Here is an 18,154-nt window from a genome sequence, read left to right on the forward strand (position 1 = left end):
AGGTCCACCATTTTTCTTGTCCTCTTCGTCGTAATAATACAACAGGGAACACTGGCGTTTCAACCAATAACTGAAAACAATCATATTTTGGTCGGCCATGTTTTTCAGCAGTTATTTGCCAAAGACTGGTTGAACTGTATTCAGGCCTGTCATGATGAACTAAGATGCATCTCGTACAACTACGAGAGATCAGCAGGCGCCAATGGTTTGTGTGAACTGAATGATAATGGCGCTGAAAGCTTTTGTGACAGAGATAAGTCCCTCATCTACTCGAAAGGCTTTGTATTTCAGCAGATAAGAGAAGGCAGAGTAAGTCAGTAGCTGATAAAAACTGCAAGATTACGGTATACGAATCTATAGATTAGCTACGGAAAAAAAACATTTTTTTTCTCTTATTACACGGTTCCATTCGAGAACATGACACGCATCGCCGGTGACTGATGAAGGATTTCACCGTGAATGCACCTCGAGTACCATCAGGACTATTTTTAAATTGACGATTGCACAATTTAATTTTACTGTAAAGATACAATATACCTTAAATTATACAATTTGATTAAAAAATAGATATAATTTAAATATAATTTCTAAGCTTAAGCTTAAGTACGAGATCTTTATTTTCCTTTCTTATACTGACATAATCTCGTTAGCCTGATAAGATTCAGTAATTAGTTGATTCCCATAGAAATACTCTTAAGCAAACCAGCAATTTACTCATAACAGATCTGTCAGATGATTAATTTGCTGATAAGCTGATGTAGCTGATACGTTGATGTAGCTGAGGAACTGTCGACAGCTTATGCTCAATACAAGACTGTATTATTGTTTCCTTGAATCAGTAGCCTTCAGTTTTCAGTGTCGTTTTCGAACTGCTCATGCAACAACTAACTTTAGTTTTTCTTTTTGACTCCACGGAATATAGAATGAACAAATCTGCAGTTTGAAGAATTCAGGTGAAAAAAGTTTTTCTGTAGTAATTTAATACTATCCATTCCTTCTCTTCACTAAACTTCGCGAAGATAAAAAAGTAAAGTTAGATTAAAGCAGTCTTTACCGAAAAGGTGTAGGATTATTCATATTTTTACAAACCTTTCCATTCTTCTCGTTTAGTTACTTTCAATTAAAAGGAAACGTTGATAATTATCTAACATATTTTCAGTACCCGCGGCTTCCCCTCAAAATGTGGCAGCGGTCAATCAGACTTCCACCAGCATATTCATCACGTGGGATGCTGTTTCATCCAATCAAAGAAACGGCAAAATTCTGGGGTACAAGGTGCAGTACACCTTTCTGTTAAACGATGGCAGGACAACCAACGAAGTCAGCGTCGCAATGGCTGACCTTAACCTGACCAGTCTTGGAAAGAACCAAAAGCACGCCATTGCAGTGTTAGCCTTTAATGAATGTGGAGATGGTTCCTCTAGTGACGTTCTTTATGCGAAGACAGACGAAGACAGTAAGTTTTGTTATATAACTTTTATCAAGTGATACCCGCTCTGATCGGTTCATCAGTTGTTTAATTTCACAATATTGTAGCTGATGACAATGCTGATGGTGATACAACTACCGTTGAATATTAAAATGCCATATAAACTCTTGGTCTTCAGCCATCGTAGCTTGATTAAAAATATAAAACAAACAGCGGTGATAGACCTTATTTATTCAGGAGTTGCAGCCAGCATTGAATGCCAATGTCAGCAGTGAAAAGCTTTTACTTTACTAGGAAAGCTTTTCCATTGTTCACTTTACAGAAAGTTTCCGTTTGAGACGTCTTAAATTTCTACTGCAGATGTTTTTCCGTCTAGGTTCCAGATCCCCATTGATACAGTATAAATAGCTTTCCAAAAAAAATTTTAACGCTTATACTTTGAAAATGTATGTTGACTGGCATACGAAACGTCAAGTTCATAAAATGCATGTTTTTGAAATGTTTATCATCGCTGTTTGTTTTATATTTTTAATTAAAATACCATTTACAATACATTCTAGAGCCTGACGCAGCCCCTCAGAATATCACGGCAGTCAACAAGACGTCAACAAGTATACTGGTCACGTGGAGTGAAGTACCAAGAAGTAAGCGCCAAGGAAGCATTCAGAGTTACAGAGTGGATTACACATCAACAACAAGCAACGAAACAAAAAGAAAGGAGGTCCAAGCCCCTACCCAATACTTGGAGATAGAAGGCTTGGAACACAACACCAACTACACCATCACAGTTATGGCTTCCACCAGTAAGGGATATGGACCAGCGAGCGAACCTATTTTTGTGGCTACAGATCAGGATAGTAAGTCTACCTCTGCACTTACTTGTATAAATGCTTGTACTAGAAAGGTAATATATTTCCTGTCGTATGAAACACTTGACAGGGACACTAACACGGCGATTTGTCTACAGGGAGTTTGATAAAAATGTTGCTTAAATTTTGACTACCTAGCTTCGCTTTAACACGAATCTTTGCCAGAACGCCACGATGGAAATATAACGTGAAATGTTGAAGTGATTTTCAAAGGCAGTCTGCCAATCATTTTCAATTTCGCAAGGCGGTCTCATTGACAAAGGGCCAAGACTAATAACAGGCGAGCCGAGGCAGTTGCCTCGGTAAACATTTCAGTTTCATAATTTGTTCAGGATACTAAGAATATAATATATATGAACATAGTATATATGAACTATGATATGAAAGACATTTTTCTTTTTTTCAAAATGCTGTCTAGATAAATATTTGCATCTGACTACGGCCTTGGCATACGTAATTTCCCACAAGACTCCGTTTATAACTTCAGCAAACCTACAGAGTAGTTTTCAACAAAATTATTGCATTATTTTTAGGTTTCTATCATTAAACATATGTTTTACTGTTTTGACTTTTGGAATCGTGATAGTAAGCTTCAAGATCGATCGACCCTGTGGTCGAGAATAGCGTAATTTTATTCTTCAATTCCTCGATGTCCTTGAGTAGAAACGTTATCCTAACAGGCAGTCCATTTCAAAACAGTGCATTAAGAATTAAAAAAAAAAGAGTTTTACAGTGTAGTTTCTGTAATAATAGCGGAGCTCCGGCGGCCCGAAGGGCCGCCAAGCGGAGCCCCATACTCATATAGGAGAGAAAAGGAAACCCATGAGTTGATTTTCTCATGGTCATCATGGCTAGCGGTATTGCTCGTGGGCGCGTACGCACGACGGCGACGACGACGGAGTCGCGCAACATGGCCGCCATACTCCAAATAATAGGTTGACAGAGACATGCAGTCTTGGTTTACCGTGTACTTCTTTGATATTGGACATCCATGTTATGATCAATTGACACCTGTCAAAACAAGGTATCCGCTGACCAGTATTACGTGACCATATCGCGGGCTCAAGTTTACAGCTTATCGAGGTCGCGTGGTTTTTTGAAGTTGACCGCTGACCAAGTGCTGGTTTTTCGATTGGATTGCGGGCTCATCTCAGGTTAACTTGTTGAAAACAGGGCAGGATTGTTCGGAAGCTGGTTAACGCTAACCAAGGATTAAAAGTTAACCGAATTATAACTTTTTTTTTCTATACAAATGTTTTTTGGCTGCTTTGTTTTGTGTATACAGTGATTATTAAAGCTCAAAACAGAAGGCCAAACAATATACAGAGAACCGCGCCGCAAACCTACAAAACTGAAATCAAAATTCTACCTTTCTCCTGGGTTATTTGACTCTGAACAACACGGCCCAGGAGCTACGCTTTTAGGCTGGCCTAAATCTATATATTATGATATCAACGCGTGAATATGTAACATGCAATTCTAAATTACTGAGTTTTAGGGGATAGAGGAATAACCATGGCATTTTATTTCAGAACCCAGTTCTCCTCCCCAGTTTGTGCGAGCAGTTAACAAAACCATGGACAGTATCGGCGTCACGTGGAATGAGGTTCCAACAAGTGATCAAAATGGTGTTATCGTGAATTACACCGTCAGTTATCATTCAGTTACACCTGGATTCCTCGTAGAGGAGAAATTAATCATTGCTCCATCACGGTTTGCGACACTGACAAATCTCACAAGGAACACAGATTACAGTATCTCAGTGATGGCCTCTAATCGAATTGGAAATGGACCTTCTAGCTCTCCTACATTTGTTAACACAAGCGATGACAGTAAGATTTCTTTTCACATCTATAACAAGAACATTGAGTGTGTGAAAGGATGATAGCAAACCAACCCGTTAGACTATTTCGTATCGTTTTGGTAGGGGCTCAAGTTTATTGCCTTCAGAGGCACAATAGCCAATTTAGCAATAATCCTCTAGCTTTGTATTAGTTTGCTTCCCGTTTTAAGGCCCCTGCGCGTTTGATGTCCATATGAAATTGTACTACACTCTTCGTTTTAAGGGCCTGTTTACAAGGAGAGAGGGTTACCCTAGCGAACAGGTTTCCCTGGCAAGCGGGCTACCCTAGCACTAACACATTTCCTCTTTTTTTCCTTCATCGTGTTTACGAGGCAGCTAGGGTTACCCGGGCAGGCGGGGTACGCTCTCTGCGTGATAGGGTTACCCTGGCAGGCGGGTTAATCCCTTTAGCTTGTAAACACTCCAGGTAGGGTTAACCCGCCTACCCGGGTTAACTTTCTAATTGTTTCGACACCCTTTGAGTGCAACCGCGCATTAAGTTGTTCCGGAATGTAGGGTTACCCTACCTGTGAAATTTTGCTTGTTAACCCGGGCTATCTTTTGCCCTATAGCTAGGGTTAACCCGCCTGCTAAGGTAGCCCTCCCTCCTTGTAAACAGGCCCTAAGACACTGAGAAAAAAAATCTTTAACTAATAAACCAAATAAACAGGTGTTTTTGTCGATAACAACACGTTGTTAAAAGCATCGCATGTAACGCCCACCACCGACAACTTAAACTTAACATTTGTACGTTGTACATCTTCCAGGTGAATTCCAGTGTCCATTGGAAAAAGTACAGCTCAAAGCAGATGCCATTCGCTTATTCAAAGATCCAAACAGTTGTTTTCACTACTACCAGTGTGACCTTACAAGTGCAGCTATAATTCTTGTAGACTGTCGCCAAGGAACGGAATTTAAAGAATCGCCGTCTGGCGGCTTATGCGAGTATCCTGGCGAGCCCTATTGCCATGTCTAAGCAACGGCAACTGTCTAAAGTCTTTTTTATCAACTAAACAAAGCAAGCTTTATCCCTCAAAATACTACCTAAAGTTAGTTCCGATAGGGTTTCTTCCATAACACCGGTTGAAATTTCGGTCTGAACGTAAATGGTAAGACAATTTTTACTCGAGCGACCGGGAAATTTTCGAAATAGACGGAACGTGTTCCAGACAATATTTCCAACCGAAATTTCCTAGTGGAAAATGTCCTTATCATTTGCAATTCTTCGCCGACTTCTTGGAATTCGTCCTAGTCTCTTTCGCTAAATTGGGAGTTTATAAGGAAATGGTAAATGGACAATCCGAAAGGAATTCACCATCAGGGATTTTTGCTTACCATTTGTACAAACCGTTGAGGAACCGGTTTCTCCGTGTAAATGGTAAACAACTGTTGACTGTTGTTTAGGACCCTAGTTTCTAGGAATGATGTCTTATAGGTAAATAGATTAAGGGAAAATTCATCGGACGCCTTAATGCGAATTTTTGGTGCGAGCTTACTCTCATACACTTCATGTGACATTGAAGAGTATTTGTTTATGAATATTAATCTAAGAAGTTGCTGGGTGGTTCTGCGTTAGTCTAAAACAATTTAAATTAGTACGGTGGCAAGCTTATTGTATCGATGCTCATTTATATCAATACTGCAGGAAATCATTTAAACGTTGCTTAGATCCTTAGATTTTGTGAACTTATTTAGCATTTGAGTATTTGACAATAGGTAGGTTGCCAACTATTTTGTATTTCAAATTAATTTCTTAAGCTCCAGTAAGCATAAGCCTCATACTGACAATCATTTGAAACAAAAGGTAGATTTGCTTTTTTGCATAAATAATAGTATGGCTGGCTTGATTTAGGCATTAAACCATATCACTCTCTCTTACTATAAATAGATTTGGTTCTCGGCCGATAGAGTTTATCTGCCTTCATTCATATATTAATCATGTTGAAAGATCTATGTTGTACGACGGTGAACATTTTAAGTTCCCGTTGCTGGTGCATATGTATTCAGTTTTTAACCAGCGTTTTTAAATAAAGTAAAAAGTAAATATCATCAAAGAAGGTTCAACTATATGCGCATATCCAGTTTCCGTTTAGTGTATCCAGTCGAGTAACATGTATGATGAAGTTTCAGTTTTTAGGGCGAATTAAAATATCTGTTTTGACGTTTGAGTTACGAGTTGTTTTTACGAACTTGAACTTCTGTACTCCTGAATGGTTAATTTCTTGCTAATTTCAGTAGACAATCTGTGGCTCGTTGATAGCCGTAGCAGGTTTAACCTGACTTTCAAGCGTATATTTGTCACACTGTGATGAGTAACACGTCAAAACATGCACCATTTAATGTTTGAATGTAACTGCTAATAGTGAAATAAGTAATTTCAATGTAACTGTTTAGTTAATGTCCCTCCGTTTTAAAAGCATCTTTTACTCAAAATAAGGAAAAATTTACGACAAAGAAAAAGAACATGATAAGTTTTAAGTACTAGAATTTTAAATGCTAGCAACTAGGGTTTTTCAAACAAACATCAACGGAAGACAGCACCGATCAATTGCTATGAGCTTTTAATGCGTCAGTTGGTAATTACCATCTGTAGGCAGCTGGGTCTGGTTTTCATGTGTAAAAGGTAAAGGCTTAATCTGATAATGCAGCCTCTTTCCGCCAGTTTGACGATGTTCAGCAACCTCATTTATCACAGCATACTTCTTTTATTTTTCGTACCACAAAAAATTGTGGCATTTCAACCGGTCACAGAAAACAACCATGCTTTGGTCGGCCATGTTTTTCAGCAGTTATTCGCCAAAGACTGGTTCAACTGTATTCAGGCCTGTCATGATGAACCAAGATGCATCTCGTACAACTACCAAAGATCAGCAGGCGCCAACGGTTTGTGTGAATTGAATGACTATGGAGTTGAAGACTTATGCGACAGAAGTACGTCCCTTATCTACTCACTGGGATTTGTATTTCAACAGATAAGACAAAGCGAGGTGAGTACTGTGTCGATACCTAACATAGCCTCTTCCAGGCGTTCACTAAGACTTGCAGCTGAAGTTTACATGTGACCCTGAAGTGTTATTCTCTACGGATTGTTTATTTTATTCAAATTTTATATCTTTAATGCGGCCTGAATTTATTTTATGATGAGCAGTATTAGGTAGACCATTCTGCAAATCAAATTTACATCTATGTTTAGGATCTCGTAACTTTTTAAAAGTTATCAAAAATCGTTAGAATTTTTGTTATTGTCGGCCTATTTCTTTCGATAACCCTACATGGATTTCGGTTAACTATGGGCCTTTTGCATGATGGGAAGTAGTTAATTTTAGATAGCCCATTTCGTGTTATTTTTTTCAACTTTTCATCATATAATTCGATGCGAAATTTAAAAACATAACTTCCCTAGCTCTTGAGAACAACCGTTTTATGTTTTAACGTTAGTCAATCATTCTCGAATAGAATTCTATTTTTTGCAAGACAATTTACATGCAATAAAAATTTACATCCACCAGCCAATCTCCTGGTGAAAATTAAATGCTACATTCATTTTACATTTATCGTAATAAGCCAACGACAAAAATTTTACCTGAAGAAGAAATAATAGTCCTTTCAGAGGGTAGTGAACGTTGCCTAAGGTATATATGAGCTGTCATTGTTGACAAACCTTATTCTAAAAACCAAGCTGGAGCTCCAAAAGCATCTTCTTTCTATTGTTTAAACATTTAACCTATTCGGCGCAAAATCGTAACTGGGTTCTAATGAGAACCTCGTTAGAGTGTCAATTGTGGCTTCCTCTCTAAATATTGTATATTTTTTAATTGAAGGATAGGTAATAAGTTTTCGATGTGCTATAATCTTTAAACGTTCACAGTGCTTACTACTACGTAGCTAGTGTGTGTTAAATATATATATTATTCCAGCCCCCGGGTTCAACCAACAGCTTATACACTATACCGTAATTATTTGTCCTTGACTAATTTTCACTCTATTTAATGAAAATCCGATGTACAATTAAATCAAACCACATTACATTTTTTCTTTTGATTCCACTAAATAATCACAGCAACAAAGAATCTGCTTTTTGGATAAATCAGGTCAGTATATCATTTTCTACCATTTATAAAGGCACTGAAATGCAAGAGCCAGATTTTCAAAGTTCTCCTAAGTTCAGATTCACCCAAAATATTGGTTGGGTAAAGTGACGAGAAGCGCTAAAGGGTTTGGAAGAGACAAATACTTGTCTATATATATCGGCTCGAGTTTCTTCCTTCCTGCTTGAATCAAAGCATGCTCAAGCCTTTTTATTATTATTATTTCCTTATTATTACTATTTCGTGTTTAAATGCAAAAGCTAAATAAATCTTATTTTTTAGTGCCCGTAATTCCTCCTCAAAATGTGACAGCGGTCAGCAAGACTTCCACCAGCATCTTCATTACGTGGGATGCTGTTTCGTCCAATCAATTACACGGCAACATTCTAGGATACAAGGTGAATTGGATATTAACAGGCAAACATGGTGACGGGGAGACAAAAGAGTTCAGCGTTGCAATGGCCAACTTAACAGGACTCAGGAGAGGCAGAAGGTTCAATCTCATAGTGTTTGCCTTCAATGAATGTGGAGATGGTCCTGGCAGTGACATCATTATTGTGAAGACGGACAAAGAAAGTAAGTGATATTGAATAAAATGGAAAACATTTGCCGTGTCTCTATTGGGCTACAGAAACAAGGGTGCTAGTTTGAGCGAACGAGACATGCTCTAGGAACGCTGGACTAGCCGCAGACTAGTATTTCCACGTCCTTCTCGATAGAAACGTAAAGAAAATGTTTTCTATTTCCCTTACTAAGCGTTACACTGAATGAAAAAGAAAGGAAAATCGCACACTTGGTCGTTTATCTGAATGTACCAAACCTCGAGCTCACAATCTAATTTTTTAAGTAGAAGTACGGCCTTCAGGGTAAGATTCCTTGACAGCGTTTCCAAGAAGAAATTTTAAATATAGTCAGGAGCCATAATCGGGTAGGGAGACCGTAAGTCTTGGGGTCCGCGCGCACCTATGAAATGGGACAATTTTTCTATATACAGAACAAGTTGCGCCATCCTGACGTCATATATCCGCGCGGATCCACGTACATGTCGGGGGTTCTCGCGTGGATGTTGTCACGTTGCATGATCAAATGGTGAGAGTTGAGAGATTCTCTTGCGTATCTTTCACGGCGATGGCAGGGAATAAGGCAGGGACTAAGAACCAGGGCGCTTATATATAGTTTTATGCTCTAAGCCAACGGAAAAGGTGGGTTTTTCAGGGTCGAAAACAAGACTTCAATCTCGCGCTGGGAATGAATAATAAGATCTGCTCGCGCTAGTTGAAAGCTTACGCGTATGTTTTTGCGTTTGTTCTAACTTAAGAATATAGCAAGAAAACTCTCTACTCTGGTATCGAGTTAATTTGTGAGTTTCTCGGACAATGGTTAATCATAACCAAAACCTGTTTTGATGGTTTCTTATTGTTTCCGCTTGTTTGGTGAGTTTGCAAGAGTTTGTGAAAGGAAGTCTGACGCGTACAATTAGCTCATTTGCATAGTACAGCTCGTGCACTTTCAAGTCCGAGTCGGTGTTTTCAATTGTCAACAAATCTTGACAAAGATTTCTTTCGTTATCTTTTATGCTGAGATGCTGCAACAAATTTCACGAACGCAAAAAAGGCTACTAACATCATGTGTGTTTCTTCAACATAAGCATAGTGAAGTTTTACACTGCGAAAATAAAAATAGACAAGGAGTTTTGATATTTTAAACTCGATCAACAAAATCGAAATCGTTATTCGAAGCTGATTAAAGAAAGCGTCATCGTAACTTTGCTGATTATTTCTGCTTTATTCGTATATTTTCAGCTTAGCTTTTAATATGTTCTCAAACATTTATCAATCTTAAACATATTTAAAAACTATAGAGTTATTGTTTGAGTTCGTTGTACGTTTTCACACGAAAGTGCGGCGGAAGTACAATTTGTCATGTTTACTGACTGTACAAAACACTCATTGGCGGGCGCTCTCATTCATCGACAACAGAGAATTTACTGGATTTTTACACGGATAAAACTGAGCAGTATCTACGGACGTAAAATTACTGGGCCTTGATGAAACATCAAGCGTTGCTTACAATTCAGGCGAAACTCAAACTAGCAATTATTTTGTTTTACTTTTCGGTCGCGATAGACTGGCAAATTCCTCGCAAGCGTGTGGCAAGAGGAGCTAGAAAACTATGAAGTCCTGAAGCTCTGCTATATCTAAATATATCGAGCTAGTTTTTTGCTGTGTTATGGAAAAGCTGTTAATCTTCAGCATATGTCAAATTTAAAGTGGAGTAATGTACAGCTCATGTAAAAGAAGCATCCGTCGGAACACAACTTGGTCAGCGAAAAATATCTAAGCTTAAAGCGGAACATACCTAAATTCGACACTGTCTCACTTCACTCAAACTGTAGCAGGTTACGATGAAAATACTTAAGCAAAATTCCAACAGACGTAAACGCGTTGAGTTGTGGGCTAAAAACATGAAAAATTTCGGGAATTTCGGACGCCAATTCCCCCGCGCGACATCCGCAAAAATCCTCGCAGCATGTACGCGCGTGTGCCTCAGGTGATGGCGCAACTTGTTCTAAAACTAGAATTATTGTCCCATATCATGGGGACAACCCCAATACTACAAATGGCGCGCGCTTAAGGTCTCTGTCCCCGATTATGGCTCCTGATATAGTATATAACGCTCTGCTAAGTCAAGTTAATTATTTGAAGGAGGCTACATTAACACGGTATTGGTGATGCTTGTTTTAACTGTCTCGAATTTTGGCCATCTATGCAGTTCTTGTCTTTGCAACTGCTAAACTAAAACTACAGAAATCTCTTTTAACTTATAATTCAAATCCTTAGTTCGCAAATGTGATTTACTTCATCACATACTTCATTATAAACGCTCCACTGAATGCGTGCATGCATAGAGACATTACGACTTTATTTACTACTTTAGTAACCATGCCATGTTGATCGCTTATTGTTATCGAATAGCGTTGGCTACTGATACACATGTAAAATTATGACACATTTTAGAGCCCGGAGCAGCTCCTCAAAACATCACAGTAGTCAACAAGACGTCCGCAAGTATACTGGTCACGTGGTATAAAGTACCAAACGATAAACGCCATGGTTTCATTCAGAGTTACAAAGTGCATTATACATCAGCAACGGACAACGAGACAAAAAGTAAGGAAGTCAAAGCCCCTATCCGATTCTTGGAGATAGATGGCTTGGAACAAAACACCAACTACATCATTACAGTTATGGCTTCTACCAGTAAGGGATATGGACCAGCTAGTGAACCTATTTTTGTGGCTACAGATCCGGATAGTAAGTCTATTTTTGCACTTACAATTACAAATGAACTAGGTTGTTACAATGGATAGTAGCTTCTTACAGTGGCAACCGGGCAAATATACGTACCATTAATATTCTACAATAGGCTGGCAACCCATCTCGGGGGTAGAGTAGCTATGCCTCCCTCCTTTCCATTTACTCGTCCTAATTTATTCCAAGTTGCACTAGAAATCATGCGATCAGCTATATTCACCAGTTTGATTCATCATAACTCATTCAACCCCAGCAAAAAAAACGTGGCGCGACTGAGAAGGTTGTGGAAGTGCGAACTGACAAAGACTATGGTATTTCCCTACCTTGGCATCTTTAAAATTTGATTTTGTGCAACCTAGTCTGGATGGGATGCTGGTTTATCGCAGATTACACCTCATGCGAACAGTACATTTTCTTAAAAATATTGAACTGGTGACATAACATGCCTCTTCGTTTGTACCCACCTTATGTACATGGTGTATATCACTGCAATACGGATAAAAGGAGCTGCGTCACCGTTTCCGACTCTTTAAAAGTTTAGACTAAATTTTCCAATTTTCTTTGTTTGTAATCCGTGTTAATCCTCTCCATCCTTAACTATCCTTGTTCCTTTATGGTTTATTATTATCTCTTTGATGTTTGTCCATCATAGTTAACTACTATTTTCAGGTTTTCTTCAATTGCAAGGCAATTTCGTATGTGGTCAAAATAACTCAAAATGAATATAATTGAATACAACATCTGTTCCTTCAGAACCAAGTGCACCTCCCCAAATTGTTCGAGCAGTTAACAAAACTATGCACAGTGTTGGTGTCACGTGGAGAGAGGTCCCAGAAGGCCATCGACACGGTGACATCCTTAGTTACACAGTTACCTACCATTCAGCCACGCCTGAAGATACCATGCACGTCAAGTCTATAAGAACTCCAACACGTTTTGCAACCCTGACAAATCTTACCAAGGACACAAAATACAGCATCACTGTGATGGCATCTAATCAAGGTGGAGATGGACCTCCTAGCTCTCCCACGTTTGTGATCACTAGCAATGGCAGTAAGTTTTACTTTTTGCTAGCATAAGCGGCAAGATCAACCCTTTGTAGGAAAAAGATGGCGACGGGTATATTTACCCACAATTATTAGTATACGAAAACTTTAACAACGGTCATAAAAACGTCCAGAAAAGGATTGACATCTGAAAGGAGCTCAGTCACGGTCTGCGCATATTGAAAAGTTTAGCCCCAATTTTTCAAATTCGTCGTTTGTAATCCGTGTCAATCTTCTCCATCCTTAGCCATCATTGTTCCTTTATGGTTTATCATTGTCTCTTTGGTGTTTTTCTGTCTTATTAAACTGTTATTTTCAGGTTTCCTACCATTTAAAGGTAATTTTGTATGTGGCCAAAATAACTCAAAATACCGTGACTGAGCCTCTTTAAGAGCTAGCATACACAACGTCGTTAGCACAGGGCCAAATATTGCAAAAAATATGGCTTTCCTTGTTCTTTATGGGCTGTGTAAGGCTCGCATGGTATTGTGATAAAATGTACAGTCGTCATCTTATTTTCTACGGAGAATTGAAAGGTTAAGCCGAAAAATGCACCAGCTCATAAACTGCAAATTACCTGCAAACAAATTACTGTTCAAGTATTTTTCAGAACCAAATTTAAATCATTCATAATATTGTAAAATAGACAATTTCCCGTGATACGTTTTTTGCTTCTAGACACCTCAGTTAACAATTTGCATTGCACAAAAGCAGTTTGAACAAATTTGAGAGAAAACACCCTAACATAATTATCAGACCACATAAGCGTTGCTTTTTCGTTAATCAGATAAAATAAATTCAAGCCAATCGTAACGGCTTATTCGTATTTTGCCACCCAATCAGATTCGATTTTGTTCCCGACTTGTATATAATATATCCTTTTGGTGTTATCTACCACGAGGACGGTGGTGCAAGATAAACTTGTTACATAACTGTAAAGGGAAACAGCTTGTAGTTATTAATTTCCAGGTAGTGATAAATTGTCCAATGTACGTGTCCAACTTTGACTTTTCTAGGTGTTTTCCAGTGCCTCTGGAGAGATGAAGATGCCTTGTTTAAAGATCCGAACAGTTGTTTTCACTTCTACCGGTGTTCCAGCGGAGGTGCTATTCATCAGCACGAATGTTCCCCCGGAACTGAATTCCGACAATCAACACGTGATTTCAACCCATGCAACTCTCCCAGCGAGCCCTTCTGCCATGTCTAAGTCACCGTTGATTCTAATGTGTGTTGTGTTGTGTTGTGTTGTGTTGTGTTGTGTTGTGTTGTGTTGTGTTGTGTTGTGTTGTGTTGTGTTGTGTTGTGTTGTGTTGTGTTGTGTTGTGTTGTGTTGTGTTGTGTTGTGTTGTGTTGTGTTGTGTTGTGTTGTGTTGTGTTGTGTTGTGTAGTGTTGTGTTGTGTTTTTGTCTTTTCCCTTTTCCTATAAAATTAATGTTACGATTTTGAAGAGACTTCAAATGGATTTTTTCGCAGTTGTTGTTAATTAAATAACTGTGCCAATAAAAGCTAGCTTTTCCCTTTTTTCAGTCCTTTCTTTCTGACGGACTGGCTGACTGGCTGGTTGGATGATGTATGCATGTTTTGATCTAAAGAGTAATTCAATACACTTGTTTCTTGTTAGAATGTTAGGTGCTTGTCCAGGGACATGTGGCTAGAAAAAGAGAACATAACAATCAAACCGAGCATGATAACTTTGGCACAACTTAGCAGATAAGTTGAATTTAATGACGTATCACAGTATTGAACAGTAATAAAGATGTAATACCAACGAAACATGAAACGAAATTATACTTATGAAATGATGCTTTATACGGTATAATACCAGATCATCCATGAATGAGTGCTTCTCTGTAAAATTTAAAAAAAAAAAACAGAGAAGGTGAAGAAATCCTTTAAAAGAACTGGCGTCTCTGTCTGGAATTCATCCCTCATTCAGTAAAATTAGCAATCAAATCTAAATTCCGCAAAAAAATAAAGGAACTACTCCTTGATGTGTTACAATGTGAAGACGACTATATTGAAGTCTCCCAACTGATACAGAAGTTCTCTAACTTAACGCTTAACATAGTTTATTAATAATGGTATTCTAGTTGCTTATGTATGTGTATATTACACTATTACTTTGTTTTCTGTTTCCTGTAGTTTTTAGATATCGTTTATTTGTACCTTCTGTAATTATCATTACTTTTTTTCTTGCTTTACTTTCTTTAATATAAACTCTTGCCCCCGCCTCGATTAGTTCTGGAACTAATTGCGGGGGCAAGAAATTCTTGTAACTGTATATAAGATATATAATTAAATAATATATAATTAAATTCGTATGTGTAGAAACAATTTTGTTTAAAATTTGTCAAATAATGACCTGTAAAAACTTACAAAAGGATAAATAAAATCTTAGCTTTTCTTCTCTCAATCTCGAACCTCTGCACGCCCAAAGGCTCATATTAAAACTTTGCTAAATCCATTTTGCCAATAATACGTTACTGTCACACTGTGCTCAATGGAAATGACCTTTCTCATTAGCAATTGCTCCTTAGCAAACAAATTTAAGGGAAAATTAAATGCCATGCAGGTGCAGCTGACAATTTTCAAAAGTAAACAACGATGACCGCAATCACTTAATATGAATATGTACTGTACAGTCGCCGAATCGATAATTCTTACAGATGTTTCAGAACTTGATTTGCCTTAATACACTTCTTTTGTTTTTGACGAAAAATACTGCCATTTCAACCAGTACCAGAAAACAACCACGTATTGAGTGGCCATGTTTTTCACAAGTTGCACGCCAGAGGCTGGTTAAACTGTATTTAGGCCTGTCATGACGAACCAAGATGCATCTCCCACAACTACGAGAGATCAGCAAGCGCCAATGGTCTGTGTGAATTAAATGACTGTGGAGTTGAAGGCCTCTGCAGCAGAGATAAGCCCCTTATCTACTCAGTGGGCCTTGTGTTTGAGCAGATACGAAAAATTAAAGTAAGTCATGTTATTACCTGTACAGTACAATTTGGCTACATTTTACCGTTGAAGAATTGTAGCTTTAAGGTGGCCGAACACAGTTTTCGCGCGCGCTTTTGCTGATGCAATTCAGCGCGTGCACAAGGATTACAAAAAACAAACATGCCGTCAATAGAGCGATCATTTTATTTACCCAACACCCGCACTATCTGTACTATTTTTCTCTATAATTGAACACAGTGTATTAATGGCTTTAGTCTTTTATCACAAAGGTATGTTAGAAAAGGTAACGATGCAAAGAACCCAGCAATTCTCAGCTTTTTCTTTGTTACCGAAAGAACCCAGTTAAATGCAGCGAATGCGTAGCAAGTCAAAAAATTGCGATTGAATGAAAAATGGCACTCTCGGAAATACGCCTATTTCTCGAGAACCACTCATTAGAATTTTACGAAATTTAGCAGGAAAATACTTTAGGAAATAAGTAACTGGAGTATTGAGAATAATTGAACTTTAACAGAGGAAATTCTAGATATTCCAGTGAACCTTCAACAAGGGATAATTAAAGATCTCTGTTAAATTATTAGCAAAATGGTGTTAACTTGTGAGAATCGTTACAAGTTTGTTGCATGCAAATTATCGAGAAAATCTAATGAACAAAACCGATTTTAAAGGCCTTCATATTTTTATTCATGTTGCCAAGGCAACTGCAGCCACGTCAGCGTAACCATCAAAAAACCAAAGTTTGTGTTATTAAATTGCTTGCTGCCATTTTTGGCGACTGAGAGATCAAGGGTTTTAGAGAAAAAGGTGAATGAAACACAGGTATCAAAAACTGTGTTCAGCCACCTTAAATTTCATGGTAAATATCTTTGATGTTACTTATGTTCTTATAATCATACCATCATTCTAAACAAAATTATTTAATTACCACACAACTTCATAGCATTTTCACGCGAAAGTATGAGTAACAATCCATCAGTTATCGGCATAAGAACATTAACAGCATAGTCACATAATTAACTTTCAACATTTTCAAATCGAGTAGATTCGATTTGGGTAATCAACGAAACCGATACGCAATTATGACTTGACTAAGTGAAATATGATCTCCTTCAGGTAAAATTTTTAAACCTCCAAATTAGCAAAATCATTGAGCTTAGGTAATTTTTAATCTCAGGTATAACAAATACTCTTTTTACTTTAGTTATTGGAGAGCCGTTGTCTCTCTTCCCCTAAACTTCACAGGGTAAAAGGATCAGCAGTTGGGAGAAAAAACAGACGAGATACAAAGAAGCTAGCAGGTGACGGGATTCATCTAACATTTTTTAATTGGAAAGTGCGTTAAAGTATTATGTCAAAGAAATGACGTGTTTTTCGAGTTACGTTATTCCATAGCCTTGCCGATAAAATTTAATTTGCTGTTTAGGTAATTTTTAATCTCAGTTATAACAAATACTCTTTTAATGGTGAGAAAGCAGCACTACGTCTCCGGTCAGAGAGATGTCGCTGGGCTGAGATCATTTCTTTACACAAATACGCTGGGACAAATATGCTGGTTTTAAGAACATCAAATTTCCAAGGGGCAACTATCAGAACGATAGTTCCGAGACATAAACACCTATTGTCTCCATTGTTAACCAATAATTTTTTCCGCGCGCCAGTTAAAAATCCTTTTGAATTATTTTCAGCCTTTTTTAGATAAAAGGCGCGAAAGCCAAATGTCAAATTTGAAAAAGAAAACAGTCAAATTGCGACTTTCAATTTTTTTTTTCTATAAGCCTATTTGTTTGCAGAAAAATTTCCATGGACGAGTACTATCTATCCAGATATTTTTCTCTGACGGGACCTTTGGGCAGATAGTGCAGCTCCACCGACGAACTTACGTTACCTTATCCTAATATCGTTACGTGATCAATTTAACGCAATAAAAATCAAGGAAAATTTAGTGGTTAATTGTAAAGAGTTATAGAAACACTAGTGGACGTGGGAAAAATTTAGGAAAGCTTCCCTTGGTTGCCATGAAAACATCAAGGTTTGAGTAAAATGACATGCCATACCAAATTGTCTTTTGTCTTGTTTTTCACGATCGCCAACATTTTTCATCTAGTCTGTTTGTGTACAAGGAAATAGTCAAATTTGCTATTTACTTTCTTCAAGAGATAATCTCTTGATAATCTCTTGCTTTCTTGCAATGTAGAGCAAGTATTTGGAACTTCTGTACTTGCTAGTTATATATCGCTGATACTGCCTCCGCCGTATTTTGATATCATTGTTTATAATTGCAGAGCCTTCTGCACCTCCTCGAAATTTCAAAGCAGTAAAGAAAACGTCTACCAGCTACTTGGTCACGTGGTTAGCAGTACGAGCAAGCGAAAGCAACGGTGACATTGATAGACACATAGTGGATTATGGCACGAACAGTAATAAAACAAGCAAGGTCACTGAAGCTCCCCCCCCCCCCCCCCTCCCCCCGACATTTGGTGACAAGTAACTTACGACAGAATAACACCATCACAGTGTTGGCTTGTAATGAGATAGGTCTTGGACCACCCATTACATCTATTTTCGCGACTACAGCCGGATTAAGACAATTACTCTTAATCA

General features: G+C 38.1%; 2 protein-coding genes across 2 annotated transcripts; both read left to right on the forward strand.

Annotated features, from left to right (window-relative positions):
• The first annotated feature begins 1,229 nt into the window (after positions 1–1,229).
• On the forward strand, positions 1,230–6,302 carry LOC110041291 (cell adhesion molecule DSCAML1-like). The gene is made up of 4 exons (XM_020746573.2): positions 1,230–1,456; positions 1,990–2,286; positions 3,831–4,130; positions 4,909–6,302. The coding sequence occupies exons 1-4, from the start codon at positions 1,333–1,335 to the stop codon at positions 5,115–5,117; spliced, it is 930 nt and encodes a 309-aa protein (XP_020602232.2). The 5' UTR covers positions 1,230–1,332; the 3' UTR covers positions 5,118–6,302.
• Positions 6,303–6,725: 423 nt separating this feature from the next.
• LOC149098497 (receptor-type tyrosine-protein phosphatase S-like) lies at positions 6,726–12,622 on the forward strand. Its single transcript, XM_089276699.1, has 5 exons — positions 6,726–7,128; positions 8,202–8,232; positions 8,512–8,805; positions 11,247–11,543; positions 12,297–12,622. The coding sequence occupies exons 1-5, from the start codon at positions 6,784–6,786 to the stop codon at positions 12,620–12,622; spliced, it is 1,293 nt and encodes a 430-aa protein (XP_089132825.1). The 5' UTR covers positions 6,726–6,783.
• The last annotated feature ends 5,532 nt before the right edge of the window (positions 12,623–18,154 follow it).

Source organism: Orbicella faveolata, unplaced genomic scaffold, assembly GCF_042242905.1.
Source record: "Orbicella faveolata isolate gen_17 unplaced genomic scaffold, um_ofav_v1 contig_46, whole genome shotgun sequence".
Taxonomy (NCBI): Eukaryota; Metazoa; Cnidaria; class Anthozoa; order Scleractinia; family Merulinidae; genus Orbicella; species Orbicella faveolata.